Below are 13,432 nucleotides of genomic sequence, written 5' to 3' on the forward strand. Positions count from 1 at the left end.
GAGGGGGTTGGGTGGTGAGGGGGGGGCACGGGGCTGGGGAGAGGGGAGAAAGTGTGGGGGAAAGGGGAAGAAATAAAGGGGGGGGGAAGGGAAATGGTGTGTGAGGGGAAAAATAAGGGAATAAAATGTGAGGGAAAAAAGGGAAACAAAATAAAATGTGAGGAAAAATAAACTGTGAGGAAAAAATAAAATAAACTGAGAAAAAAGGAAAATAAAATGTGAGAAAAAAAAAAGGAAAAAAATAAAATGTGAGAAAAGAAAAATAAAATGTGAGAAAAAAATAAACTGTGGGGAAAAAATAAACTGAGGGAAAAAGGGAAATAAAATAAATGTGAGGGAAAAAAAGGAAAACAAAATAAACTGCAAGGAAAAAAAATAAAATTAAAAAAAAGGAAAATTAAAATATGAGGAAAAAAAGGAAATCAAAATGTGAGAAAAAAAAGGAAAACAAACTGTGAGAAAAATAAACTGTGGAAAAAATAAAATAAACTGAGAAAAAAGGAAAATAAAATAAAATGTGAGGAAAAAGGGAAAACAAAATAAAATGTGAGAAAAAAATAAAATGTGAGGAAAAAAAGGGAAATAAAATGTGAGGAAAGAAAAGGAAAACAAAATAAACTGCGAGGAAAAAAATAAAATTGAAAAAAAAAAGGAATATTAAAATATGAGGAAAAAAAGGAAATCAAAATGTGAGGAAAAAAAAGAAAAGTAAATAAACTGTGAGAAAAAATAAAATAAACTGAGAAAAAAGGAAAATAAAATAAAATATGAGGAAAAAGGGAAAACAAAATAAAATGTGAGGAAAAAGAAAGGAAAACAAAATAAAATGTGAGAAAAAAAGGAAAAATGTGAGAAAAAAAGGAAAATGAAATAAAATGTGAGAAAAAAAATAAACTGAGAAGAAAAAGGAAAATAAAATGTGAGGAAAAAGAGGAAAACAAAATCAAGTGTGAGGAATAAAAGGAAAATAAAACGTGAGGAAAAAAGGAAAATAAGCACTGTGAGAAATAAGAAGGAAAATAAAATAAACTGCATAAGGAAAAAAAGGGAAAGTAAAATACGAGGAAAAACGAAACTAAAATAAACACTGTGAGGGTGAAAAAAAAAAAAAAAAAAAATGAAAACCAGCAGCGAGGTTTACCAGTGTTTTACTCCCACAGACGCCACAGGGAGCTGCTCAGAGCTGCTCCGAGCACAAGGTTCCCCCGGGACCCCGCTCCCCACCACTGTAGTACCTCGGGAGAGGGGTGCTGGGGGAAGAGGAGTGTCTCTAAACAAACACGGGGCTCGGTTAACAAGCTCCTCAATTAATCGGTGATCCCTTCCTGCAGTGGTTTGAGGTGCGGTGCTTGCAGCGAACTTGTCCAGGAGGACGGGTTCCCAAGCAATGGGCTCCTTCAAACTAAAGATTTCGCTGGTCCTGTTTCTGTCCCGGCTCAGCAGGTGGTGCTTCTCTTCCAAAACTCAGGATTTGCAGCCAGAGGCTCGTACTCAGAGCCACGATTTGTGTCCCCAAGCTGCACAACGCCAGCCTGGTGGCAGCAGCCCACGGGCACAGGGTGCTGTGGCAGCCTGCGGGCAGTGTCCTGCTGTGGTGCCCTCCGGTACGAGGCAGACAGACAGACTGCAGGCACCCTCTCTGCTCCCAGGGAGAGAGCAGGGGAGGGAAACAGACCCTGCTGGCACGGACGGAGGACACGAAGGCTGGAGGTGAGCTCCTCGGCTTCACACCTGTAACAGGTTCCTGGCCACAATCATCCGCATCACCTCATTGGTACCTGCAGCAGAAGACAGGTTAGAGACAGTCTGGTTCTGCCCCCAGCGAGGATGAAAGAAATCCTTCGCTGATGCTCTGTCTACAGCACAGAAATGCTCTTTCCAGGTGGAGCAATTGAGATGGGTTTTGGAGGTGTTGGGCCAAAATCTGGTGAGTGCCAGCACGGTGCTCAGGGCAGGGTTCAGAGGGATAGCTGCTGGTGCTTCTTTTATCTGGGCACTGAGAGGAGGAGGGCACCAGGCACTGAGCAGAGCCACAGCTATGTCTGCAGCTCGGTTCTCCACTTTACTACGTTTTCCATACACAATATACAGAAAGACTGTAGGGCTATTTAGTATAGAAAAGATTGTGTCCCTACAAGGTACCACGAGGAGAAGGGATTTCCAAGGAGAGAAAACAAAATGGTTAGGAGGCCAAACTGAGAATAGGAAAGGCAACTGCAGATACAGTTGTGCCCAAATACTGCCAGAGACCTCATGTCAAAGATCGGAAGGCAAACAGGAATCCAGGGATAGGAATGGCTGGGGACCCTCAGCAGGTGTCTGGAGGAGTAATCGGTTAAAACTGGACAGAGGCACCGCTAACAACGACAGCCAGAGATCTCCCCCTGCTGTAAGCCTCTTAAACTACACAGTGACTTCTCCAGATGGTTGGAGAACACACCATGAGCTCTTGGCCAGGGGATTCACACGCCTGACATCCAGGAACACTTCATGCTCAGAACAAAAGTGGACTCTGAAACCCTAGAGTCAGTCATGTGGGAGGCAGGGGCTCCAGGAGAGCCCGTCCTCCCCTGGTACATGGCCAAGGCACTGCAAGTGAGAGCGTTTTACCTTCCAGTATCTGGTGGACTCTGATGTCTCGCACAAACTGCTGCACAGCATAATCCTTCAGGTAACCGTAGCCTCCGTGCATCTGCAGAGCCTGGTTGCAGATCTAAGAAGACAGCATTGAGACTCACGTGGTGTTGAGGACAAGTCAGCACAGAAGCTCGGTAAGAACCCAGGAAGCTGGGCTCATTTCTATTTTTCCTGGTCACCTAACCTCATCTCTTCACAGTCTGGTGTGATAGCAAGGAGCTTTCAGTCCCCATCAGTGCTGCCCGCAGTGCTATCGTGTTCCCTAAGTGCTGTTGGACATTAATGGTGCATTTATATCATTAATAGCAACACTGTAAATGTGTAAATAACCAGGAAATGCTTTACTTAACAAAGGCATTTTTTTTGCTGCATTTCCATGGTGCTACAAATACAAAGAACAAAACAACAGATCACCATCTAGTGGCCAGTCAACTGAGGAATCCGTTCAGTTCTTTGATTTCTACTGAAACATGAATCCATCTATCATTATCTATCAGCTTGGGACAGAAAACATAATAAATATGTGGAAAAAATGCAGAGTGCTGAGAAAATATGATAGCTTCTAAATGACACTAATCTAGGATGTGTCACAGTGCAGATTTCACTTTCCTTCCTTTTTGTTCCTTCTTGCTTTCTCTTTTCAGGCACATTTTGTGATAACGTTTTATTTCTCAGTGGTCCAGGGAAGATCACTTGCTACCTATGAGTGATAAGCATGTTAATATGCATATTACCCCTTGAAAATAAAAATGCTCCACACCCTGTCCTGTCTCCCTGCTTGGTCCCCTAAAAAGTAATACAGAAAGCACTAGGAGACAGGGGTCCTGAACTATGGAGACACAAGTACTGCTGCCTCTGCAGGGTGCAGAATTCTGTCCCATAAAATATTCTGGTCCTAAAAAGAGGCTTCTGGCTCAATGAGCACACTTGGGGCTGGGGCTTGATAGTGTTAAACTTCTTTCTGACATTCTGAGCACCAAGAGCAGTCTCCAAGCTTCCAGTTATGATGCCAGCTGAGGTTTGAGCAACCTACCGCAAAGCATTCATCAGTAGCGAAGAGCTTGGCCATGGAGCACAGCACAGCTGCATCCTCACGTCCCTCCTGCAGTGCCCGTGCGGCGTTGCGTACCATCAGTCGTGCTGCCACCAGGCGCGTTGCCATCTCCGCCAGCCTGAACTGCAGGTACTGCCAACAGACAGCACGGGAGGAAAAATTAGGTCATTTTCTTCAGAGGGGGCTGTGTCCCGAACCACATCCCCATGACCTGCAGACAGATCTCAGGCCTGACACGCTTTGTTACTCCAGAAAAGCACAATCCTGACTTGAAGCTCTGATCTCAGACAAAGCACAGCTCAGGGAGTGCAGAGCTGGTGGAGAGGTTACCTGATTGTTTGCAAGGGGTTCCCCAAACTGCTTGCGGACAGTGAGATGTTCCTGAGCCAGGAGAACAGAAGCATGAGCAGCTCCTAACGAGCAAGAAGCTGGTGGGAGAAGCCAAGAATACAGAGTGAGTGTGAATCTAATGCAGAGAGGTGACAATACAACCCTGCCCTTCTCCTTTGGCTCTCTGCTGTCTTTCTTACCAATGTTTATCCTGCCTCCATTCAGCCCCTTCATGGCAATGTTGAAGCCCTGACCTTCAGCTCCCAGACGGTTTTCAACAGGAACGACGCAGTCCTCAAAGATCACAGCCCGAGTTGGCTGGGAATTCCAGCCCACCTGGGAAGAAACAGAGCACTGAGGAGCTGCACACATCCAGCTCCCAGCAGAGAGCTGCCCAGCCTGCTCCCAACCCTTGATCTCATGGCCAAGATGCTGCAGGAGCACCTCCGAGCCTGTGGTCTGTGCGGTCTGGTGTCAGTGTGCTGAGCTAGAAATTGGAGTGTCTTTGAGAAAAGGCCCAGATCTAATGAACTTTGGTGTTCCTCAGACCGAAATCCTTTGCTTACTAAAGCAAAAGTTATTGTGCAACTTCACCAAAATTGGATGTGGCTTGGAAAAGAACACGCCAGGCTGGTAAGCTGCTCCCATCCAACAAGAGATGCCTCGTGCTCTGCAGACGAACTCATCTCTGTCCTGCATTCCCCCCAGGGAAGCAGAGGAAGTGTCTCACCTTCTTCTCCTTCTTTCCAAAGCTGAGACCCGGGGTCCCCTTCTCCAGCACCAAGCAGGAGATGCCCTTGGGGCCTGGGCCTCCGGTGCGACACATCACCACATAGACATCGGTGTCACCTCCACCGCTGATGAACGCCTGCAGAAGGGCACAAGAGGAAAGGGGTGGCTATTGAATGCTAACCCCGAGCCTGCAGCAGCAGTGGGGTACAGAGACAGAGGGGCAAAGAGCCCACTGCCAGGAGGTGATTAGTGCCCCAGCTGTACTGAGCCCTGGTGAATGCCCTGCAGAGCTCGGGGAATAGACAGAGTTGAGCAGACAGTAAGAAATGGAAAGGATGGTGAGCCCCAGGACCCCCTGTGCATGCAGTGCCGTGCAGCAGCTTTAAGAGGAGCAGAGAGGTACCTTGGAGCCATTCAGGATGTAGGTGTCCCCTTTCCTCTTGGCAGAGGTCAGCAGCGAGGCCGCATCACTTCCACTTCCTGCTCGGGAGGTAAGGGAGCAGGCAATGTAGCAAGAGACCTTTGCAGCTGGAGCCTGCACGCTCTCCTGGGAATCACACCCCAAACTACTCAGGTTTGTATTCACCAACCCCTTCTGATCTTGTGGTGATTGCACAGGAGAACGTGGAAACAAACATCTCGCCCCCAGCTCCACGCAACGTTCAGGTCTGATAAAACCACGTTAGGAGTGAAGGAACGGTGAAGGTGTTTTGGTTGAGGATGCTCACCTGGCTCTGTCAGGCAGTAAGAAGCAAATTTTTCCATGCTACAGAGCGAAGGGCAGAACTTGTTCCTCTGTTCCTCATTGCCAAAGGAGTCAATCATCCAAGCGCACATGCTGGAGCGGGAGAGAAGGAGCAGCAGTACGGTAAGTGTGTGTGAGCACAGCCCTGGAAGGAGGGTGGGTGATACAAGAACATCCCTGACTCAACAGAAGAACAAAGCTCCACCTGGCCCCACAAAACCACTGAGGCTTGAAAGTTTATTGCTCCACCTCTGCTGCAGTTAATCTGAAGCAGCCCGGGAGGCAGCCCTCCTTCCAGCTGCCCCCACGCACGCTGAAAGGGAACAAAATGACACGCTGCAGAGGCTGGGAGGAAGGAGATCGCCCTCCTTTCACCACAGGCTTGCTGCCTTGTGGAACAGCACGTTCCTACTTAACAGGCTCAGTGTTCCCCTCAGCGCCAAGCTGTGCTGTCTCATCGTAAAACCACCCGTGGAACAAGGAGGCATCGCTCCATCTTGGTGTACAAAGCGAGCCCGTCCCTCAACGTGCCTGCAGAAGCTGGATAAGGCCCGAGCATCAGCCTGTGCCTCTGGGCACTCTCACAGCACAACCAAAGCAAAAAAACTTTTTCCAGGCAGGCTGCTATCTATAGACAGCTTAAGTGGGGAACAAAATCCAGAACTTAATCCCATCTTGCGTGCCACAAAGCTATAATTACTTCTTGGTGGCATCTCGGGTTTTGTAGCCTGTTTGTTTACTGCCGTCAAGGGATCCTCGCGGTGACGTGTCTGCTCGGTCTGCCAGCTATAAATAAGCAGCACGAGGAAAGCTGTCTCACGCTGGATTTAGAGCCCACAGAACAACTGCATTTTTCAGGCAGGCAGCCACCGTCCACCACTCTGCAGACACACTCACTTGTGGATGCTCATGTAAGCAGTGGTGCTGGTACAGCCCGTTGATAAAGCTTCGAAGATTACGGAGGTATCAAGTCGTGACAATCCCGAGCCACCCACGTCTGGTCTCACGTAGATGCCACCAAATCCTAGCTGGGCTGCCTTCCGCATCGTTTCCACGGGGAATATTTCCTATTGGGACAGGCAGAGGCATCACAAGTGGATATCCCTGATCAGTTACCTAGACAGATATATGCCATCTTCAGGAGTAAATCACTTTTCAGAAGATTGATTAACCTGGCTAGGAAGGCTTCAAGGAAATTCTCGTGGCTTCCCACCCCAGCTACAGCAGCATCTTGAACCAAAAATCCCCACAAACGTCATTACAGCACCGAGGAGCTATTGCAGGAACCCCTCCGGTGAGACCCAAGGGCAATAATGTGCTAAGGGAGGAGAAAGTGGGCAGTGCAGCCCGTCTGAGGCTGTCATACCTTTTCGTCCCACTCAGCCATGTGAGGAGCCATCTCCTTGGTAGCAAAATCAAGAGCAACTTTTTGGAACTCCTTCTGCTCCTCAGTCAGACCAGCAGATGCTAGAAACCCAGGAAAAGATCCAACAGGTGTCTGGTACAGGGACAGCAAGCACTACCACCTCTTGTGTACCCCAAAAATTTAAAAGTGGCCCTTAACTAACATAAACAGTTCATGGGCTGTGCTACAGAGACAAATTCTCTGTTCCCTGGAGCCTTTGGATCTCTGCTGGGTGAGGGCAGTGGGTTTTGGGAGGGGGCATTCCCAGAGCAAAACGAACCCAAGACCCCAGATGTCTCCGGTGACTCAGTGCTAGTTCTGAGACTGGGGCAGGGCAGCAGAAATACAAGGGAACAGCCCTGAGACTTCAAAGAAGTGATGCTAGAAAGCAAGCAAAAAATAAGGAAACCCTCTGGACACAGCATCTGCCAATGTAACAGCATCCTGCCTGGTTTGCACAGAGGTCCAAAGTTGCTTTTCTAGCTCCTCCTACGAATTTTAGGAACCCCTAAGTGATGCTGCTGTTTCTATCCTAAATATATGTTTAAACGTCGAAGTGATTCCTCTGGGAGGCACTCTGGGATCCTCTCAGGGGAGTCAGACTTGGTCACAGCTGTGCCTTGGGTTAGTGCTTTGGGACGGGGGAGGCCCCGCTCACAGGGCACGGCGACTGAGCAGCAGGTACCTCAGCCCTAGCCTTCCCTGCAAGCCTCCCGCAGCGCTTTGACAGCTCTTTTGGAGATATTCTTTACCTCCCTCCGAAAATCCTACAGAGGAGGCTTCCATGGGGGCGAGCACGGCCTCCCCTTGCCAGGTCCCCCCCAGCTTTATCCCCTGCAGCCTCCAGCTGCCAGCCTCCCTCCTTGGGGTCCCCCCAGCCTCTCCGTCACCCTCCCCTCTTCACCTCCCCTGTCCCCTACCCCAACCTCCCTCCCTCGGGGTCCCCCCGGCCCCACCGCCCGCAGCCACACGGGGAGGAGGCCGAAGGCCGCCCTGTTCCCCCCAGCCTCCGCCGAGGAGCCTCACGGTCGATGCAGGAGGCGATCCCCCGGCGGCGGTGGCGGCTCAGCAGCAGGTGGGCCCCGAGGCGGGGGGAAGCCGCTCGCCACGCCATGGCAGCTCCTGCTCAGCACCCTTGGGAGCCGCGGAGCGGGCTGGGAGCTGTAGTCCAGCCAACAGAGCCTCCCGGCTCACACATTGGCTGCGGGAAGGAGGCGAGCCTCCGAGGCGATGCCTTTCTTATTTATTTTTTTATTTTTTTTTGCATAACGGTCACTGACTTCCGACCGCCGTCGGGCGGGGGACGGCGTGTTTCCTCCCCCCCAGAGCTGAAGCTGGGGAGAGGCGAGAGCATCCTCTGCCCCGCTGCGAGGCGAAGGGGCTGCCGCCGAGCTGGTGAGGGGGAGCCTGGAGCCGGGAGGGCTGGGAGAAGCTTGGCACGGCAGGAGGAAAAGTTGCTGCCGCCCGCTGCAGGCCAGCTCAGAGCCAAGGAACTTCTGACAGGAGGCGGCAGGGGCGAGAGCTGTGGCTGCCTTTCTCCACGGGCCTCCTGCACGCAGGCTGCCTTGGGGAGAGGCTGGATGGAGCCTGGGGGAGCTTTTCTCGGAGCACAGCTCCTTTTACAGGGCTGGAGGCGGCCCTGCTGAGGCCAGGCGCCTTCGGGACTTTCCTCCAGCAGCTGCCCCGCTGTGAGGAACAGCAGCCCTCCTGCTAACGTCCATCAGGGCGCTGCTATGGCCGGCCTGCCTGCCTCCAACACACCAAGGGTGTGGTCCTCAACCAGTGCCAGGATTTGCAGTGATACAGGAAATGGCTGAGCTCAAGAAAGGAGATGTATTTACTCTCCACTCACTGTACAGCTTTTGCATTCTCTGCCTCTACTTTTTTTCAGCTTGCCTGAATAAGCATTAATTCTGTCCCCTTCTTCTCTCGTTCAGCAGGTGCTTCTCGGTGAAGAGGAGATAATTCAAAGAGACCAGAGATGCCTTGGCCGAGCAGAAAGAGAGACAAAGGAGCAGTAGCAGGTCTGTGCTGATGTCCTAACTAATTTAGTTTCTCTTCTGAGGATCTAGGCTACAGTGAAAGTAGACACAGTCATTTTAACCGTCTGTCTCTCAAAGCCACATGTCTTTGGTACGGCATTTCCTCTGTAAAAACGGACTGAGCATCCATGTGTGACTGAGACAAGTCTGCTAGACATAAAATAGGGACAACGGTGTATTCTCAGCACAAGACAGTAAAGAAACGTGACTCATCCGTTTATTAAGAGCTTTCAGATCCCACATGTTAGAGATGGTCAAAGTATATACCCAGTGTAGTGGCAGGAAGATGATGTGGTACCATTTGCAAAACCAAACCAAACCAAATAAATAAACAAAAAAATCAAAAACCCACCTTGCACTTGAGGCAGCACTATCTGATGTTTAAGGCATAAGATGAGAAAATTAGAGTGTTGACTTATCTGTGCCTCACATGCTGAATAGACTCCAGCAAATAACCACTTTCTTACCCTTTAATCACTTATGTTTTTGCTGTTTGGGTTCTGGACACACAGGCTTATGGGCCCCACTCTGAGCTGGTAGCATAGCAAAGGCTTTATATAAGGCTTCTGCAGTACATGAAATAGCTTGCTTTGCTGTTGAATTTTCTTGTTATTCCTCAGACTCACCTAATTCAACTTTGTTGTCTGCAGTTGATTCCTCAGCAATTAATAAAAATTCAAATTACACTTTGTACTTAGGCTATGTTTGTGCATACCACAAAAAAAAAAAATCCTTGTTTCAAATGCAAACTAGAAATACTCAGAAACCCTGTGAGTAATGCAACTGTCTTACATGTAAACACCTGGGGTACACCAAACTTTGGTTGCAGTCAAATACCAGTATGTAAATGCAGCTTGGGTGACTAAAATTATTTCAGCACCAGTCCTTATCAGAAACAAAATGCGTCTTACCAGAATGGTCTTTTTTCTCTTGTTTCTTTTAAGATAAAAAGGAGCCTGATGCTAAAATAGCCAAGACTGAGGAGGAGACTGAGGATAAGGAGGAGGAAGAAAAGCCCACAAAACCTTCAGCTGGAGGTTCCAAGTCAGGATGGAAGAACTGGAAAAAGGCGAAAGAATCTGACTCTGGTGGGGAGGAAAGCAAGATAACATATTGTCACTGGCTTCTGAAATCAGAGCCGGAGAGCAGGCTTGAGAAGGGAGTGGATGTGAAAGTAAGCACTGACATCTTTTCTGGCATTCTGATTTAGCAAAGTCAACAAAGTGTATAAGTGGTTTCACTCCTAACCACAGCCATTAGTGCCTTAGGATGAAACAATTCAGACTGTTCACAATGTCAACACCATTGGGTCTTTATTTCTCAAAAAACTTCTGTCTTCCTGGAAATAGGAGGACATAAGTCTGTGCTCTTCAAGGGTGACAGTCTTGGGGTTTGATACTTGTAATAGAGAAGAAATCAGGTTGCAGAATGCTTGGGTTTGGTAGCGGGGACAGCATCTATTTCAGGCTCTGCCTTTCCACTAGTGCAGTGCTCCTCCTTTAACACCTGTGGGAACCAAAAAGCTTTTATGATGCCTGAAGTATAATTGAAAGCACTACTAGGAACAAACGTTTAGGCAAAATGTAGACAATAAGGCAACCAAGATCAGACTGCCTCCCGAACTTAACCTGTATTTTCATTCCGTTTTGCAGTTCAGCATTGAAGACTTGAAAGCTCAGCCCAATCAGACAACCTTTTGGGATGGAGTAAGAAACTACCAGGTAGGGGGCAGATGTCAAAGATGGAGTCACTGAAATATCACTGGAAAGAAGTCATCTCTCCTCACAGAAAACTTTTTGCTAGAAGTGCTTTTTTTTTTTTTTTTTTAATTTTTTTTTTGATGTAGTCTGCCTGCTTTGACAGTTGTATTCTGTCAGGAGTCAAAACTGCTTAATTCCCTCTGTGTCAAAAGTAGATTCAGGCTGGGTAATATTCTCTCAAAGAAACCAGCTTTGCTTTCGCTTAGTCTCTAGCAAGTTCAACAGATGATCAGCTTTTATTTCCCCTGACACCTTTGAGCAAGTCAGTACTCAGCCAAACACTGTGCCTTGTCAGCGTGAAGCTGTGTGTTCCAGGACTCCTGTGAAGGAAATCCACACGCTCTTCCCCTGCCTAATACGATCTGCTCTGCTGCCCGTTTGCTGACAGCTACCTTAAGTTTCTGGCTATTCCCGAATGAGGGTGGCTGAGCTGTTACATTCCCTCATACTTTCTAATCAACAGGATCTTACTCTTTAGCCTTGTTTGTACTTCATTTCACTGCAGTTTAAAATATCTGTACAACCCATGCAGAAAAGCTTACCCGAGTAGCACTGGAGCACATACCTCTGTCCTGGTGTTAGGTCTTGTTTCTCACTGTTTATAATGAAAACCGGAGGGCTTCAGACAAATCACTCAACATATCTGGTTTAAATCTGACAGGCAAGGAATTTCCTGAGAGCCATGAAACTTGGGCAACAGGCCTTCTTCTATCACAGTAACTGCAAAGAGCCTGGTATTGTTGCCATTGTCAAGGTGAGCGCCTCATTCTCCTTGTTTCAGCATTGGGGAAAGGTAATCAGTGGGTTATCAAACAGCTCATTAGTCCTGTTTATTTTTCACATCCAGAGGGGTGAAAGAGAAAAATAATCAAAGCAGCAGATGAGCCTAGGGTATTTGGGCTCCATGTACTTTTCACAGCACAGCTGACTCAGCAAAGCACCTTTCCCAGAGAAATGGAACCAAACCGCTGTTATCCTGCTGTCTGACATGACAGCAGAGAAGTGTTGCTCCACACTCAGGGCATCCGATTAATATTGACTCACTAAATTCTCCTGAGCTGAGCCTGTGAGGCAATAATATAAAACTTAGGTACAGAACTTTAAGAGGAGGACCTGTCACAAATACTGTTCCCACGTACCCAGTTTTCCCCTGTTCCATGTGCTCCTTCCACTTTGCTCTGAAAAGAAGTGATGTTGTTCTGACATCCATACTGTTCTGCAGTGCTTCCAGCCAAGGAATGTAAGGAAAGGAAATATATCCCACTGTTAGAATGGAATTCAGGAAAAGCAAGGTTGATTCCAGTATTATTTCTACTCCGTCTAGTCACAGCTTCCTCAAGGGTATTTCATACCCTTTGCTGACAACAGTATTTAACTGGCCAGAACTTGTTTCACATTCTTCTCCTGTTCTGCTTCAGATTGTAAAGGAAGCATACCCGGATCACACACAGTTTGATCAGAAGGATCCTCACTATGATTCCTCCAGCAGAAAAGAGAACCCCAAATGGTCTATGGTAATGTAGTAAACTAAATACATCTGTTTCAAGCTCTGTGTGCAATCCCAGTGCCATTAGGAGTCTCTTATTATCCTACTGCATATCTTCTGAAGCTTCTGTTGAGGCCTCCCTCCCTCCCTTTTTCTCCATCAAGAGAAAATCCAATACCGATTGCTTTCTCTACCTTTTCCCCTATCTCTTCCAAAAGGTTGACAAAGCATTTCTCCCTAAATTTTCAAATCCTACTTGCATGGAGGTCAGTTCTGCAACCATTACAGAATTCTGGGTTAGGGAAGAAACATCTCTAAGCACCACTCTCAGTCTATAGCAAAGAAAGCTATGGTTTTCAGGCACACTTTAATTACAGGGCAGTGACTGCTGTAACCTGCATCTTCATTTTGTATTGTCTGTGACCACATGCATGGATGTTTCTAGTGCACGGTGCTAAGATCCATGTAAACAACTGGCCTGCCAGAAATACCCGAGTTATTTGCTTCAGTTTAAAATCCTTATTCCCCCAAAGTTTTAATGTGACACCTGGATGCTCTATCCATCTCCAATCATGCTCCTTTGCTGCCCATCACCTCTCAGGTGGATGTCCAGTTTGTGCGGATGACAAAACGTTTCATCCCGCTTTCTGAAATCAAGAGTCACCACCTGGCACATAAAGCAGACGGAGGGCCCCTGAAGAACATGATGCTCTTCACAAGACAACGTCTTTCCATCCAACCACTGACAAAAGGTAAGAGCATTCTCCTTTTCTGGACTTGGTGCCATTCCTTCCGAGAGGCAGCCCTCACTAGAGAACTACGAAGTTCCACATATGACCTTTTTTTTCCTTACCTTTTCAACGCAGAGGAATTTGATTTTGTCTTGAGCCTGGAAGAGGAAAAGCCACATTAAGAAAGTGCCAGCAGCACAGCTTCTACCCAGCCCGCTGATGCCTCCTCCTAAACCAGCGTAATTTTCAAGTTTACTTGCTCAATCACAGCAACAAGTCTGCACATGATTTGAAGCTTTATGACCCTTATTCTGACACTGTTATTTTTGCTTATTTTTAAATAAAGCCTTTTAGAATCAATCACAGCTACTCAATTTTTATCAGTGGAGAAAGTCTACAATTTCTCTCTTGAAACAAACAGGTACATCTTCCTTGAGAGTGTTTACTACAGGACCTAGTGCAGTTCCATGTACTATAGAGGGGCATTTTTCTACAGAAAGATGTCACTAA

The 13,432-nt window shown here is 47.6% G+C and overlaps 2 protein-coding genes across 5 annotated transcripts; one reads left to right on the forward strand and one right to left on the reverse strand.

Moving 5' to 3' along the window:
- Window positions 1–1,131: 1,131 nt before the first annotated feature.
- On the reverse strand, window positions 1,132–8,102 carry ACAD8 (acyl-CoA dehydrogenase family member 8). The gene is made up of 11 exons (XM_068659435.1): window positions 7,930–8,102; window positions 6,865–6,965; window positions 6,396–6,565; window positions 5,482–5,591; window positions 5,157–5,233; window positions 4,752–4,889; window positions 4,222–4,357; window positions 4,022–4,119; window positions 3,671–3,823; window positions 2,611–2,713; window positions 1,132–1,778 (listed from the first exon to the last, which is right to left on the reverse strand). Exons 1-11 carry the CDS (start codon window positions 8,015–8,017, stop codon window positions 1,726–1,728), a joined length of 1,227 nt encoding a protein of 408 aa, XP_068515536.1. The 5' UTR covers window positions 8,018–8,102; the 3' UTR covers window positions 1,132–1,725.
- Window positions 2,753–13,282, forward strand: THYN1 (thymocyte nuclear protein 1). Of its 4 annotated transcripts, none has more exons than XM_068659441.1 (8): window positions 2,753–2,771; window positions 8,841–8,927; window positions 9,890–10,119; window positions 10,598–10,666; window positions 11,367–11,459; window positions 12,124–12,219; window positions 12,793–12,943; window positions 13,058–13,282. In XM_068659441.1, exons 2-8 carry the CDS (start codon window positions 8,885–8,887, stop codon window positions 13,102–13,104), a joined length of 729 nt encoding a protein of 242 aa, XP_068515542.1. In that variant the 5' UTR covers window positions 2,753–2,771; window positions 8,841–8,884; the 3' UTR covers window positions 13,105–13,282. The 4 variants fall into 4 exon arrangements, with proteins under 4 accessions (XP_068515542.1, XP_068515541.1, XP_068515539.1 ...); XM_068659440.1 differs by lacking the exon at window positions 2,753–2,771 and adding an exon at window positions 8,107–8,247; XM_068659438.1 differs by lacking the exon at window positions 2,753–2,771 and adding an exon at window positions 8,149–8,298.
- The last annotated feature ends 150 nt before the right edge of the window (window positions 13,283–13,432 follow it).

This window comes from Anas acuta, chromosome 23 (genome assembly GCF_963932015.1).
Source record: "Anas acuta chromosome 23, bAnaAcu1.1, whole genome shotgun sequence".
NCBI classification, from domain to species: Eukaryota; Metazoa; Chordata; class Aves; order Anseriformes; family Anatidae; genus Anas; species Anas acuta.